At 35.4% G+C, this 16,577-nt stretch overlaps 1 protein-coding gene across 2 annotated transcripts; it reads right to left on the bottom strand.

Moving 5' to 3' along the window:
• Positions 1 to 2,203: 2,203 nt before the first annotated feature.
• On the bottom strand, positions 2,204 to 6,178 carry LOC306853217 (glutathione S-transferase P-like). 2 transcript variants are annotated; one of them, XM_079390462.1, is made up of 7 exons: positions 5,720 to 6,178; positions 5,126 to 5,161; positions 4,156 to 4,262; positions 3,952 to 4,039; positions 3,071 to 3,174; positions 2,665 to 2,766; positions 2,204 to 2,575 (listed from the first exon to the last, which is right to left on the bottom strand). In XM_079390462.1, coding segments are annotated over exons 1-7 (627 nt in total). In that variant the 5' UTR covers positions 5,721 to 6,178; the 3' UTR covers positions 2,204 to 2,386. The 2 variants fall into 2 exon arrangements, with proteins under 2 accessions (XP_079246588.1, XP_079246587.1); XM_079390461.1 differs by lacking the exon at positions 5,720 to 6,178 and having other exon boundaries at positions 5,126 to 5,414.
• Positions 6,179 to 16,577: the final 10,399 nt, after the last annotated feature.

Raw genomic sequence — 16,577 nt, 5'->3', positions numbered from 1 at the left:
AGGTTTTAAAGAGACAGCGCCGCTTTTAAAGTGGAACCTGATGAAGTCTGTCACTGATGGAAATCAAAGAACAAAAGAAAAAGGAGAAATCACTCTCCTCTAGTCGCTGATAAACTTTTGTAATTTGAATAAAGATTAATTTCATAGTTTATACAATTTATAGTTTGTGTGAAGACTGTTTTAAGTTCACTTAAATTAAAAGTCATATTTTTCACAGCCTATTAAGTGTTAAAATACTGTTTTTCAATTATACTGTAATGTTGAATCAGGGACAAATTGAGGGAAAATTAATTTAGAGGTATGAAAATAAAATTATAAAAAATTATTGGTATCAGTGATATGGCCTTCATTAATGCTATTAAACCGTATAAAATATGCCATTTTTATGTTGTTTCTACATTAATTTGGAGGTTCGCTGTGAAATTATGATAACATAAATATATTAATAATTACTTGTGTTATCTTTTATTAATATTTAAATTTGTTTGATGATCTGAAACATTAAAGTGTGACAAACATGCAAAAAAAAAAAAAAATCAGGAAGGGGTCAACACTTTTTCACACCACTGTATATGTCACCTAAAGAATCAGGACCATATCTTGGGCCTTGTTCTACGTAGAACTAATCAAAACTGTTGTTAAACTACATTGTAGAAATGTGACAAAATGAACAGTACAAAAGCAGAATGTACTTATCTGGTCCAAATTAAGGAGTTGACTAAAGCATAATTGAATGCCTATATCTGATGTTTGTGTGGGGGTTATAGTAAAGGTAGCCTACTTACCAGTGCTGTTGTAAAAATGTCAGAAGCTTCCTCTCCAGGAATGAGTGGAAGGCCACAAAGAACTGCTGTGCGCTTTGCAGTGATGTCAGGGCTCTGGAAAAAAAAAAGATACAATTACATTTTACAGTGTATGTATAACATAAAATGAAATATGAAATTAGTCAATAAGACAGTAACATAATTTAGTTTAAGAAAGAAGCATTGATAAGCTTACCACAGGTTTGATTTGCGGAAGAAATTCAGTCTTTTTCCAACAGCCCCTTTCTTGCTCTCAAAAATGTCCAGAAATCGTGAAGCGTGTTGATTGAGTGCAGAGAAAAATTCTTGCATGAGGTTTTTGCTTGTAATTCGATTAAACTCTGAATTGATCTGTAAAAGGAAACAGAAAAGTCTATTAGGCTTTTTGTTACTCTTTTAAAAGGATACTTGCAAATAATTTAATTTACTCACACTCATGCTATTCTAGATTCCCATGACTCAGATGAATCCAAATTAGTAAATTTATAATATAAAAATAACCCATCCATGAGTTCATATAGGGTTGTATGGATTAATATAACAATATCTGTTTGTGCTTTTGAGCTTTCACATTGTAGCACCTCATTTGCAAATAATCACACCAACTGTTGTCACCTTCTCACCAAGCTGCTTGATGATGGTCTTGTAGCCTATTCAAGCCTTGTGTAGGTCTACGATCTTGTCCCTGATATCCTTGGACAGTTCTTTGGTCTTGGCCATGGTGGAGAGTTTTGAATCTGATTGATTGCTTCTGTAGATAGATTGTCTTTTATACTTGAAACAAATTGAGATTAGGAGCACCTCTTTGAGAGAGTATAAAAGACACCTGGGAGCCGATATCTTGCCGAATAATAGGCGATCAAATACTTAGGACTCATTTTCTGGATTTTTTTGTTATTCTGTCGCTCACGGTTCAAATAAATCTACCATTAAAGTTATAGACTGATCATTTCTTTGTCAGTGGGCAAACATACAAAATCAACAGGGGATCAAATAATTTTTTTCCCCCCCACTGTACATAGACACACACACACATAAATTAATTCCCATTAGATTCTTTCAATTATTTCATGTGTTCATATATATATATAGTATATTTAATAGATTACAAACTAAAATTATCAGTTTAAATATATTTTTTTTTATTTAAAATTAATAAAAATAATAGGTAAAATGAATAAACAAAAATAAAAGAAATCCAATGGGAATTAATTTATACGATGATTTAAACTTAGTAATTATTCTTCAGACTCAGATTAACAAATACTCATCACTGGTCCATTTTATATGTATAATAAATCTGAATGTTCATTCTAAACATTCTAATGTGAATAAAGGCAGTCTGGAGAAATGTTTTATGTGCAGGCATAAAGTTGTTCTTTAAAGCAGCACTGAAACCATTCTGGATGTTTACATTTTTTATTCATAATTGATACATGGATTTTGGTTAGTAAAAACTATCAAAAACAGTTAAACATACAAAACAGATATTCGTACAAAGACATGAGATGTTTTGCTAATCACAGAGCACCAGTTAAGACCTTTTAACAACAAGTGCCATTGTTTGAGAATATTCTACTGAATTACTGCTTTCCATTGCCATTGATGGGAAGTTTCTTGAAGTTTTCACACTCCAGGAGGGCTTTGATTTTGGGCCGGGCAGCAATCTTATCCACATAGCTCTTGAGAGCTGGGAAGGAGTCCAGGGAGGTAGCACAAAGGACTTTATGATTCAGCAGAAGGTCGAACAGGTTGTAGTCCGCGAATGAGATCTGTGAGGAGATTTGAAACATGGATGACAGTCAGAATTAAGCATTATATTACATCGTTACCCTTCTGGGGTTTGTACTGGATTTCTCACCTGATCACCAACTAGGAATCCAGATTTGCTTTTGGACAGAATAGACTCAAATGGTTTGAGGTGGTTGGGCAGATCTTTGCAGTACGCTTCCTTACCAGTCTCCTACAGATGGGAACACAAAAATAGAAAATAATGAATTTATGTCTTGGGTAATATCACATGATGTTTACCATATATTTGCCCTAAAATGGCTCTAAAGGGAAAACATTTTTTTTACAGTATCTGAATGTCTGTTAAATATAAAACCATGTTTAACAAATATTTTATAAAATCACATTAAATATAAAGTGCATTATATTATTTTTATCAAATTAATAAAAAAAAAAAAATTGAAAACAGAAACTGGAATGATTAATCAATTATTTATCATACTCCCGAGTAGATTTACAGTCAGATCACTACTCACATATTCCTGGTAGATCATCTTGATGTATTTTAGGCGAAGATCTTCAACTGAATCGTTCATCATGTCAATAAGAGATGCCTCGGAGTCGTTTTTTCCATATGCACCTGAATGTGTAAAAGAACAGATTATGACAGTGTGGTATATACTGTATATCGCATACTAATATAAAAAAAATAAAACAAAAGTATGCATTATGCAACAAGGAAGATTTTAAACAGCAGTATGCTGAACTGTTGCCACATGACCTTGTATGTTTAATTCAGTGAATGACATCTCTCAAATAAATGTTTAATATGTAAAACAAAATTGCATACATTTATTAAATATTTTAGATTAGATTAATTATTTCAAATTAATAAAAATAGGTACAGAAATAGAATATTTAAAATGTAAACAATACAAGTAATCTCTCTCTAATTTATACTTCAATACTTCGCATTACTTTTAAACTTCATAGAAATATTATTAAGAATACATTAGATTTTCTCTAAATTTTTAAAATCTAGTTTTTGCCAAAACCTTTATAATTGGTTTACAAACTTTTATTTAAAAAAAAGTGAAGGTACTTTTTATTTCCCCTAAAAAGTGTTAAACAAGATAAGTTTTTTTATTTTTAATGAGATTAAACCAAGCACGATGTAACAAAACATGTTTCTGGGATAAAGGATTTTGACAAAAATAACATGTTTGTGGATCTTCTAATATTAAAAACGTGTTAGTCATTCTGGAACGGGAATGAGCAATTTGGTCCCACTAACTTGAAACATGATAAAAACTTCTTCTCCCAACATTGGGTCTATATTGGGATTTCATGGAGCATTATAAAACAAACTTAAAGTATGCTTGATTTTATTCTAATGCATTAAAATGGAGATTGTTACCATGTTTGCGACCCACATGCCTTAAAATGGCATTGGACTGATACAGGACCAGGTCACCATCTTCAAATTTAGGCAACTGTCCAAAGAGCTAAAACAAATCAAGAAACATGTTAGAGAAGGAATACAGCTAAAACAGCATTAAACCATGCATAGATTGTGTTTTAGGTTTTATATATATATAAAAAAAGGAATTCTGTAACTCACACAGCTGCTTTTCTTCTCCCCCTTCATCCAGTCCTCTATGGACACCAGGTTCTCCTTCAGCTGCTGCTCCTTGTCCGCCAGAATCATCTTCAAGGCGCCACATCTGCCTGTGAGATGCACATGACACAGTCAACAGCATTCTACAATCCTCTTATGTGTGCTTTCACATGCATTAAAGACATGTGATTAGACTAAAAGTCTGCAAACACTCAAGTTACGGCCAACAAAGGAATATTTTTTCAGTGTGTGTGGCCTGAAGCTCACTGCCATTCCTCCCAATCTAGGGCAAATGCCTTCAGACAATGGTCACATTTTGATTGGACAACCAAAAGTTGGCTGGCTTGAGAGTACATGCAGGCTGCCAAAGATTAGCAGTCGAGCGAAGAATATTTAACTTTATTCTCTGAACAGAGAGGTTATTGTGCATCACTTTACTAAAATAACAAACATAACAGATATTGTGTAAATACTAAAACAGCTACCAAGGCACAGTCTCAGAACTTTGGTTAATGTCCATAAAACGTTTGGGTTATTTGGAAAGCTATATTATAATTAAAGCAAATAACAAATTATAATATTCCCTTAACAACATTTAACAAAAAATAAATGCTTTTACCACCTTCAAAAAAAAGTGGATGTTTTCAATGTTCAGAGAATATTTGGAAATAACTTAATAGGAACGTTAGCAAAACATTCTTAGAATGCATGTTTGTGAGCCAGAAATGTCTTATAAATTATGCAAATAAATTCAAATCTTGTTAAAGTTGCATGCAAATTCCACCAATAACTTAAATATGAAACTTTTTTTAATAGTTGCATATGGCTCATACTGCATGCACTTGCTTTTGTTTGCAGTTCCATTGCATAATACTGCCTCAACTGAACCACTTCACGAAAACTTTTCCAGACTTTCTGAGCGGTTGGACACGCATCATGTGACAATATTACAGAATCAGCCTTTCATACAAACCTTTGACCGGAAAGTACGTGAGTGTGTAGGGAGCCACTGTAAAAAAAAAAAACACAGTAAAACAGTTAAGAGAGGAACTGCAGAACACACGAGCATGAAAGCAGTCTAAAAGATAGTAATCAGGGCTATTGCAGTGATTGTAATGGCAGATTTGCAAGATAGCTACATTGTTTACTAGATTGCACATTAGTAACCTTCACGCACACCCGCTACCGTCGTTTTCTGAATGCACGAGCATTTGAGTATTACATAACATTATGCTTTCATTCATGCACAATACACTGATGTAGCCTACTTCAAAATAGTCATGCAAGATTATGTAAAACATAAATAAGAATAACACATACTGCGGTTTTAAAACGTATGTCGATCGGTTTGGACATGCGTGCATTGAATGGACTCGAGCAGATCTATTTAAATAGCTGGAGTAACACAAATTTAAGCTGAATATCTTTAGACTTAACGTTACGTGCAACGACGCAGTGAATCATTTGTTATAGCAGCGCGGCAAGCAATACATCCGACATAATGTGTCTAAAGCACGATCATACATACTTAAAATGCATAAGCTTCAGACAATCAAAAGTTACTTACTCGTGTAGAATAGAGTGGGTAGTGAAGGCTGAGTGTTTCAGACGATGCGTGAACTGCTCCTGAAGTCCTGAAGTGCAATGCGCAGAAGTTTGCGCGACGCTCCTTTTATAAGCCTTTATGTTTTTTGATGAGTCATGCACGCGCCCTCATAGCACGCAAAGCTAGTAGCTCCAACTTCTGCTGCATTCAGAAATTCACGATGACAACTCATAAAACGCATGATTGATTGCCTGTGGGTCATTTGTGATGTTATAGTACATGCAAATTTAAGATAAGGTTGCTTTTATGTCATATTTGCCTAAATCCCAAGTATTTATGATTGCATTGGTCTTATACAGAGTCCTGGCCAAACAGTTGTTTAACACACACACACACACACACACACACACACACACACAGAGAGAAAAATAAAGGAAAAGAGAGGAATTAGAGAGAGAGATACTTTATTTTATTACTTGCACTGCAGTAACTATCAGTGCATCTATTTGTTTATCTGGGAGCTTGTTACTCAATCCATCTGGGTAATAGCTTTTAGCTCTGGAGATTACCGTAACCAACCAGATGTAAACAAACATCTGGTTTGACTCAGTCTACAGAGTTCATTCAGTCTGATGAGTCAAAATATATACAGTGGTGATCAAAATGATTAGAACACTAGTATTTTCACCAGCTAAAAATGAAAAGTCATTATAGTGTGGAGCACTGACTGACCAAACAAAAATCTCACTGGATTATTACAATTAATGGCAAAATGAACGTTTGGACATGTAAACAGATATTTCCTACTGACACACTACTGCAAAAGATTGAAATAACTGACTTAAAACCATTTTTAGCTGGTGAAAATACTAGTGTTCTAATAATTTTGGCCACCACTGTGTTTGCAAGGGAAAAAATGTCAAACATGTTCTTGCAATGTCCTATATGTTTAAACAGTATAGCCGTACATTTACTCAAAAGTGTAACATCTTTGTCAGACTTTGTTTCCCTGTGTCTTGTGTTTCCACGTGCTCCCTGTGTTTCCTTAGGCCCCTATTTGGACTTCCTGTTCCTTTCCTCGTTTAGAGTCATTATTAGTTCATTTGTCCCCAGCCCTGTGTTTAATTACTCCTCACTTGTTTCTGTTTTTGCTCGTTTGATTTTCCTAGTGTTCTTAAGCCCTGTCTCCCATGTGCGGTATTGTTTGTCTTACCACCGAGTTCCACGTTCCATGTGTTGGCTTTAATAAAGAAGGATTATAGAACGTTCTCCTTGTCTGCTCGCTCCCCAAGCAGTGTGACAGTCTTCATATATTCATGTTATTCCAAATGTAATTTCTTTGTTCAAAGGTCATGATGCAATACATGCACATTCTTGAAAATAATTTGTGCCTCATTAAGGAAGTGCTGAGAGTGAAAGTGAATCATTAATTCATAACTTTGATAGGCAAAGACTGCTTGAGTGAAGTCATACCCTTAGCTGCCATTTCAGAATATTCATCCCGATCTCACGGCAATTCATACATATTTTACGAGGTGGCTAATTCGTACGAATTCGTACGACCTCACTCGTACAAATTCATACGATTTTTGCTTAATCGTATGTATTTTACAAGTTGCCAATTCGTATGAATTTGTCCCGCCCCTAAACCTACCCGTCACTGGGGTTTAGACAAATCGTACGAATTGCCGTGAGATAGCGTTGGAATATTTGATTAAATACAGAGTTCTGGCATGAAACTCTAGATGGCGCAGTCCTACAGGTCTAACTCAATCTGACTTAATGATACATGGCACAGCTGATTGGTTCTCTCCTGTATCAGTAGCCAATGAGCTCTCTGCTCCAGTGTTGTCAACTTTAGTAACTTTTGATAAGTGACTCAGATGAAAAAAAGGCACACATTTTCCATCTAAATTACACAAAAAGAGGAAAGCAAAGATGCTTAGCAGTTTTCCAGGACAAATCCGTTATCCATTATCTGTTGAAACCCTGTAACCCGAAAACTCAACATACAATGCATAAATTAAAATGCAGTTAAAAACCTGTGAAAAATCAATACGGAAAATTCCTTCATATTAACAGTAGATTGTGCCCTATTTTTACACTCATCTTAGAGTGTAGCATACTAACTACTAATACACTGCTTAAAAATATAATTGTTCAGAATGTATAGTTTTACTAGTTTACTAGCTAATCAAAAAACCTTAAATTGTTCAAAAATGTGTAAGTGTTCAATATTTCAATATTGTTTTTAAAAATAGTTATTTATATTTTAATATTATACTGTGCATTTATATTATTTTATGATAAAATCTAAATTAACATAAATTATACACACTAATTAGATTTAAGCCTGTTGGCGTGGTAGCAGGCATACATAGCCATAGTCCACTAGCATTAAGCTGGTCGGCGTGGTAGCCCAGGCACACATAGATAGTAATACATGCGGTTCACATGGCTTTTCGGAGCAGCAGCAGTACATATGCCTTGGCGATAGATCTGTTTGCTGGGGGTGTGTTTTGTTCTTTTTTTGGCTTGTATTGTCCCTTCTATGTCTCCTGCTTTGTGGGGGGGTTATTTCATGTATGTTATATTTGCAGCAGCAGTATTTCTTACACGCTCAGAACAGTGTGTTGTGGATGTATTGACATTAGCAAGTCTCGCTACTTGCTCTGCCACAGCAGCAGCGTAGCAGATCTATTCCACCAAGACCAAATACATTAACATTGTCATGTACATTACCATGCCAATCCCTCTGAGAGTTGTCATGTAGATTAAGGAGAGGGACCAGCATGCATACAGCAGTTTGACAACATGTCTGGCCTCATGCACAAATGTCTGCACACCTCCTTTTGCCAATCGGTTATTGTGCGTTTGCAGTTGTTTAATGAACTGGTTCATCCTGTTCAGCTGTCATTGTGGAGGTGAATGCAGTGAACTCTGTAAAAGGGCAAAATCACCATTATACACCTGTTTTACAGCTTCTAGAGTAAACTATATAAGAAACACACAATCTAAACATGTACAGTGTTGAAATACTGTCACAAGTTATGTTTGGATAAAGGCCTTCAAGTTTATCCAACACTTTAAGATGGGAAAAGTGTCCAGACATGATTATTTGAAATGCTGCCGCAGAAGATTGGATGCATGAAATCTCTGGATAAGAAGACATCATTAAATGTCACTTTCATTGGAACGAAATGCATTAGTGAAAGTGTGCGCACTGTGGAGCTTCTGTCACTTAAACAAATTCCTCATATGTGTAAACATACCAATAAAGCTCATTCTGATTCTGATGTTTTGGTTTGGGTTACACGCACTTATAATCTTAAATTGAACCTTGTACCTTTTAAATGGACCTATGAGCTGACCAGAACTTTTAATTGGGGGCAAAGTCTTCATGCAGTTCCTGGAGATATTATTTTTTCCTGACTCTGAAGTGAGGTAAACTATAATGTTATGTCACTGGCCAGTGATCAAGGAGGTTATGCAATAGCATTTTACTGTTGAGAATTAACTCATTTAGTATTTGGACAGAGAAGTGCAATAAAAAGTTTAATATTTACCATAACATTGTGTGTGATATTTTTAGCTAAAGCCCTATGGAATTTTTTTCTGTGGAAATTGATTTTTAAAAAAGGCAATTCAGCTTTTTATGTTACAATTCTGTCTTTTTTGCCTAGCAATTTTTTGTTTATATCTTACAACTCAAACTTTTTCTGTAAGTTCTAAGAAAAAGACAGAATTGTAAGATATAAACTTGCAAATCTGAGAATAAAAGTCAGAATTGTGAGATAAAAAAAAAAAACTGAATTGTGAGATGTAATCTCAGAATTAGGACAAAAAAGGCAATTCTGAAAATTGTCCAAATTGTGAAAAAAAAGTTGCAATTACCTGTTTATTTACCTATTTATTTAATTTTATTTCTTCTAAAGTAACAGGCATATTTGCGAGATGTAAACTTGGACTTGTGAGGGAAAAAAGGGTCAGAATTATGAGTTTATATCTCAAAATTATTTTCTTTTTTTTCAGAATTGTGAAGAAAGTAGCCAAAATTGTGTTATATAAAAGTTGTTATTTTATTTTATTTTCTCTGGCAGAACTTTTTATCATACTACATTGCGGACCAAGTTGAATTGCATTGGTCTGGAATAGAGTCAAGTCTCCCTCTTCCAGTTTAGCAGGCCAAAAAGCTGTTTAATGACATACACAGACACAGAAGCAGGAAGGAACAGCAAGAGAAAGAGTAGGACAGGTGACAAATGAACACATATTTAGTATTAAGGTACTATTTTAGGAATTAAGAATCCATTAAAAATGCATATCTGATCAATGATAATTATTCCGGGCAATGATGATCAATGCTGGACCTGAGATGCATGGGGAAAAAAATTTAATGCTAAAGGCTTTCAAGCACAAATTGCACCATTTATATATTTCCTCATGCGCATACCAGATAAACTAATAAGATCTGTGTGGCAGTTAAAGCATTCATGCTTGGCTTTTCCTATAATGTTTTCTCAATCTCTGAGGAGTGTGTTGTTCCTCTCACCCGGGTAACGGCTCAAGAGACTGCTAGCTAACACAGCATAAACAAACAAAAAGAAGCAAAATAAGTTTTAGAAGTGATATTCTGCAAGCCTGGCATGTCAAAAATGTAATTGCAATATCCTTTTTGTTTGCATTTTATGGCCTGATGTTTATGGGCTTTAAATGTTGTTTTTATCTAGGTTATAAGGCAATTACATAGCTCTAGTTTGTAATCTGTACAGTTATTGCCATTTCTTATTGTCTGAAAGCAAGGCAAATGTTCATATTTCACTTTACAATATTAACTGTGAAATAAACTGCTGAAAATGTGAATTACAAGGAAAAGCACATCAGTATCATCATGTGTTGCATTAAAGTTTTTATTGAAGGAAGCGTTATTGTGGATTATGTACTCGTATTTTGGCAAAAAGCAAAGTTTTAAAGTTAAAACGTCTTGATGGATTTGTTTTTTACAAACACACAGCTTTTCGCTTCACAAGATGTTAATTGATGGACTGGAGTTGTGTGGATTGCTCGTGGATTATTGTGATGTTTTTATCAGATGTTTGGACTCTCATTCTGACGGCACCCATTCACTGCAGAGGATCCATTGGTGAGCAAGTGATGTAATGCTACAATTCTCCAAATCTGTTCATGAAGAAACAAACTCATCTACATCTTGGATGACCTGAGATTGTCCTTTAAAAAATGCTCAAAGAGGAGTATAAAGAGTGTTTTTATGGTGAAATTCTTTTGTTTTCTAGGCCTCAGTTAGGGAGAACTTGTGAGTGCCATGCAAATGTTGCTCTATTTACAGACCTTTCATTTTCAAACCTTTTGCTCTGTTCACTGTGACTCGCATGTTTCTGCAGTGAAAGGACGGACCAATGCAAACAATTCTATCTCTACGTAAATCTTATAGCATGTTTGTCATACTCGACGCACAGGCCCCTCCTGCCCTCCGTCAGTCTTTGTGACTGTATTTGCAGTGATTAATCAAGAACTGGTCCTTCCACCTGAAGAGCTGTGTCACCACAACAAACAGATTAAATTCTATAGCAAACATACTGCTGTAAGTGTACTTGAATTTAGCAGCTGATTTGTCCTGAAATGACTGTCATTTATCAATGCATAAACACTGAAAATTGCTCTGCTCCCATGCAGATATAAGTTACCATGAAAGTCTTCTGGTTGGGCTTGGTTCCTAGACTGACATCAAGAAACTTACAAACATGAATCATGACTATTATTATCTTAACCCATTTAATCCCAAATTTTTCTCAGACATGAAAATGTCAAAATGATGTGTCATTAGTAACCCCTTGAAATAATCAATAATAATAATAATATATATATATATATATATTTTTTTTTTTTTTAATTTTTTTTTATGGAAAAGTGTGTGTTTTATGGTTGGTCACAATTATGACCGGTGGGATAATGTGTAATGTGGCCCACCGGACACGACGGTGCTTCTGAACCATGCTCACATATGGCTTCCTTTTTGCATGCTAGAGCTTTAGCTGGCATCTGCAGATGACACGGCGGACTGTGTTTACCGACAGTGGTTTCTGGAAGTATTCCTGGGCCCATTTAGTAATGCCAGTGACAGAATCATGCAGATGAGTGATGCAGTGTCGTCTGAGGGTCTGAAGACCACGGGCATCCAACAAAGGTCTTCGACCTTGTCCCTTACGCACAGAGGTTTCTTCAGTTTCTCTGAATCTTTTGATGATGTTATGCACTGTAGATGATGAAATTTGCAAAGCCTTTGCCATTTGACCTTGAGGAATGCTGTTAAAGTATTCCACAATCTTTTTACGCATTCTTTCATAGATTGGAGAGCCTCTGCCCTTCTTTACTTCTGAGAGACTCTGCCTCTCTAAGACATCCCTTTTGTAGCTAATCATGTTGCAGACCTGATGTCAATTAACTTAATTAGTTGGTAGATGTTCTCCCAGCTGAATCTTTTCAAAATTTCTTGCTTTGTCAGCTTTTTTTTTCTTGCTTTGTCATTTGTCAAATGTCTCAGTTTAAACATTTATGTTCTCTATGTTCTATTGTGAATAAAATATTAGCTCATGTGATTCGAACGTCTTTTAGTTTTCATTTTATTTAAATAATAAAAAAAACGCCCCTCTTTTCTGGAATTCGGGTTGTATATCTCTATACAGCAGTTATAGAGTCAGGCTTGGTTCTATAGTTAGATATGTAGTAAGCTGTATAGTTCTAACTATATAACTATATCATTCTATAAGAAAATTATGCACAGAGGGTGCCTTGAACATCTTAACATTTCTAGATTTATTCTCATCTTGTCTTGTTCAGTTAAGACATGTCATGATGATGATACAGATGTATATAAGTTCATTTCAGCACACGCCCATGCAATCAGGCCAAGAAAAAAAAAATATATTCATACATGCAAGGCTTCTCCCTGTCTTTCTTGCCTATTGTCACTGTTAGTCACACCACTTGCAGAAAGCAGGCTTCATTGAAACACATTCAAACACTGAGTTCAGATAACAGAACAGCATTCAATACCCAGACTATTATGTTACAGCTCCCAGTTAATACTCTGCTTTCTGCAAATTGGTGCAAATTGTTTGGACAGTTTTAAATTAACTGGACTTCATATTTAAAAGTGATGCTGACAATATAGCTCTAAACATCACTAACGTTATATGTCAATGTTACATATTAAGTGGTTAATGTGATGTTTGCATGAATGAATGTGTATCAATAAAACAATTAAATAGTTCTAACTCGGATAACAGAAGATAGTTATATTTCATGTACACAATTATACAAGTGAGTATAAAGTATGGTGCTGAACTCTGAAAATAATCAGCGCCATCTGTAAGTAATTCCTCCATATCCACACAAATCAAACAAACCTTCACAAGTCTGAGCCTCCTGCTTCCTGTGCAAGCATACTGTGCATTACAGAACTAAACAATGCAAAAGTACAAGTCATGCAAAAGTACAGAAAACACAGAATTTATAGACAGTATAGACAGCTATTTCTGTCACGAGATAAAAAAAAAAAAAAAAAATATATATATATATATATAGCTGAAGAGAGTTAATTTAATACTGTCTGACAATTTGTTCCTAAATATTTGATGAGTTTCACAGAAGGTGAACAATGTTAAACAAGGGCTGTAACGTTAGTCTGGGTTTTGAATGGTGGTTTGTAATCTCAACTCATTGTTTGAGGCATGCTTCTTTGTGATGTGACAAAAAAATAAAAAATAAGGGTAAGGGTGAACATGTTTATATTTGAATGGTTGGGTGTGTCAAGAACAGGGGCGTGTCTAGAGCATTTTAAATGGGGGGGCCAGTCTGGGGCACTGCCTTAAAAGAGGGTGGCCGGGGTTGGATACACGATGTTAATAGGCTTATATTATATAGGCTATTAATTGCACAGTGTGAGATTCATTGGTCCTCACAGAACTTTGTGAGATCGCGATGAACAAAGAGTGACAGCTTTATTGGTTATGAGCACTCTTTGCGAGCTTTCTAAGCAATCCATTTAAAATTTAGAACTTTGTTTTTTGCCCACACACACGTTGCAAAGTTTTGGGAATGACATCTGCATATTTATGCGGGATTCTCTCTCGAAGTAGCAGCATATTGATAGCAATAGAAGGAACAAAATATGTGAAAATGTGCATTAAGAGAGCACCCCCACTTATTTCCGAGGCAGCCTTAGTGATTATTTCTGGAACCTGGTTGATATGCTTCTATAACTATATAAAAAAAACAACAAAATACAAATGTACTACATAAAATAATTTAATAAATGCATATTTACAATTTAAGCACTTAATTAAAATAAGTATTAATACAATTAATAACTAGAGAAGGCTAACTATATTCAGCTTGCTTCCATTTAGTGAGAAAAGCCTACTCTTCACTTGAATAAGAAAAAAAAAGCTTTTCTGGTCTTCAGTGATGCTAGGATAATGTTTGAGCATACACACAATATCTGAGTGAGACCCGAGCCAATTCATAAAAGAACAATGTAGATTTAAAAGCACAAGTCCAGTTTTGTGCGAGTGACGGAAATCCGCTTGCGAGTGGAGAGATTCGTGCTCGCGCATTACATGATCGCGTAACATTATGCGCTCTCGACATCTGTCATTTAGATCACGCTAAAATGCCTAAAATTAATAAAGAAGAGAAGAAAGCGGCCCTAGGCAGCTGCCTACACATGCCAAGATACGCCAGATGCAATTAGAAATTAACTAAAAACAAGCCTATCGCAAGATCTGGTAGGGGGGGCACCTGGGGTGGCCAGACAAATTTCAGGGGGGGCCGGTGCCACCCCTGGCCACCACGTAGTCGTAGACACGCCCCTGGTCAAGAAAGATACAAATGCTATTCACTAAGACAAAAAAAGAATGTATACAACACAGCTTACAATAATAAGCACAGGCCTACAGAAGTCCTGTAGGAAAGGTAGCACTTCCATCAGCCTCTTTAGGATTCGTTGGTGTTGAGTGATTCATTACTATTGTGTTACAGGATTCTTCTCAATGCAAAAGTGTATTTGTCAGAAGTGGGATTCGAACCCACGCCTCCAGAGGAGACTACGACCTGAACGTAGCGCCTTAGACCGCTCGGCCATCCTGACATACAACTACTTGTCGCAGCATAACATAAATATTTTAACAGTCGTCAATCGTTATGAGTATTAAAAGTTTCTCTGAGACTTGAAAGTTGCAACAGAAGCGAGTAGTGACTCTTAGAACCAGAAACGGAAAACGCGCCATGCGTACAGGCAATCTATAATAAAAGTCCCTGATATTACTTTAGCATACTTGGGGAAAAAACACAAACACACATGGTTTAGAGCACGCTTTTCAGCAGAGCCACTTTGAAATGACATGGATTGTTAAATAGATATTCAAATAAAATGAACTGACTCGATATAAATAAATATAGCATGATTTTGACACTGTTTGATGGAACTGCGCACTTTTGTATTCCCGCCAAGTGACATATAAATTATGGATGTTGAAGTTTTTGGCAAAAATGAACGAAACAGCCCTTCCCTCTGTTTTTAGTCATGTAGCGCCGATGTCAAAACATATTTCTCGTTTTAAGGCAGCCAATGTTCCTTCTATGGTGGCTGTTCTTGTCAGGTGACCAGATTTCTGAAATGGAAAGTCGGGACATTTCCTAGTTCAGTAGGCTTAATCGAAATACCCTGTAATATCTCAAAAACAAACAAACAAACGGGGACAATACATTCTTGTATGTTTTGTTTCTTAATTATTGTTGGTTCCGCTTTATAAATGTATCGTTTTTGCTATTTTAATGCAATTCACCAAAATCACAGTGAAAAACAGTAACCACTGCAATTCAAAACTGACTTAAAAAAATTACAAAAGCTAAAATAAAACGAGTAAAAAAAGGCCAATATTTCACATTTAATATTTATTTTAATATTTAAAATATTTTGTAGTTTCAATGAAACTTTTTCTATAGGCCTATACAAACTTTGAGTAAACTGTCCCTAACTTTATTATTTTAAATTTCACATGGTATTTTATAAATGCTTTTGAAGGCTGTTGGTGGGTTTTGAACGTGCTGTAAAACGAGGACATTTCCAAGGACAGGTCTACCATACCAAAAACAGGGAACGTCCCCAGAAAACAGTCACTGAATGGTCAGAACTCCTCAACCCAGTGGCCCACGTTTAAAAGTTTCTGAGGTTTGCAAGCATAAAGTAACTCCAAACCCCCATCACTCCCTCCAGAGTGTAAATTAACTATTTTTAACACATAATTATTGTGTGCTGAGGTCCATGGTCCGGCCTTCTCCCTTATCTGGGTCAAATGCCTTTTGATAAATGTGATTCATCAACTACGAGAAAGGTGCCACTTAATATTATACATTCAATTCAGAGGACAGAAAGGGCATTGGTTGTTCTTTTGATGCATTCTATTGAAATACAGAAAACCAATTGCTTCATTTCAAATGCATCATATTTGTTGTATCTGATCAAAATAATATTTCAAAACCTAAGAATGTTGTGTTGAAATTAATGGCGTTTCTTCAAATAGCACAGCTCTTTAGTCACTGCATATAGACTTGTATTGTTTGCAGCCACTTTGTATAATATTTCATGTCACAACTGAACCATGGGACATCATGAATAACTTCTCCAGAATGTTCTGCTGGAACTCCTGAGGGTCAGACCATGGCTGAAAGTTTCAATAGAGACAGTTTCTCAGATCTGACTGCATTCTGATGAAACACTTGTGGAATGGGCATTTACTTTATATTTCACTTGTAGTGTGATGTGCTCACAATAAATGAATTACAACACATGTGTTTT

This window comes from Barbus barbus (assembly GCF_936440315.1).
Source record: "Barbus barbus genome assembly, chromosome: 33".
Classification (NCBI taxonomy): domain Eukaryota; kingdom Metazoa; phylum Chordata; class Actinopteri; order Cypriniformes; family Cyprinidae; genus Barbus; species Barbus barbus.
Note: the sequence above shows the minus strand (reverse complement) of the source record. Positions and strands in the feature narration are given on the sequence as shown.

What these genes read in the sequence shown, in the direction of transcription:
- LOC306853217 (XM_079390461.1), bottom strand. Translation starts at nt 5,312, where the DNA reads ATGTGCAATCTAGTAAACAATGTAGCTATCTTGCAAATCTGCCATTAC. An exon ending in CACGTACTTTCCGGTCAAAG is followed by an intron (nt 4,263 to 5,125) that starts GTTTGTATGAAA and finishes TGCATCTCACAG; the next exon opens with GCAGATGTGGCGCCTTGAAG. An exon ending in AGATGATCTACCAGGAATAT is followed by an intron (nt 2,767 to 3,070) that starts GTGAGTAGTGAT and finishes TCCCATCTGTAG; the next exon opens with GAGACTGGTAAGGAAGCGTA.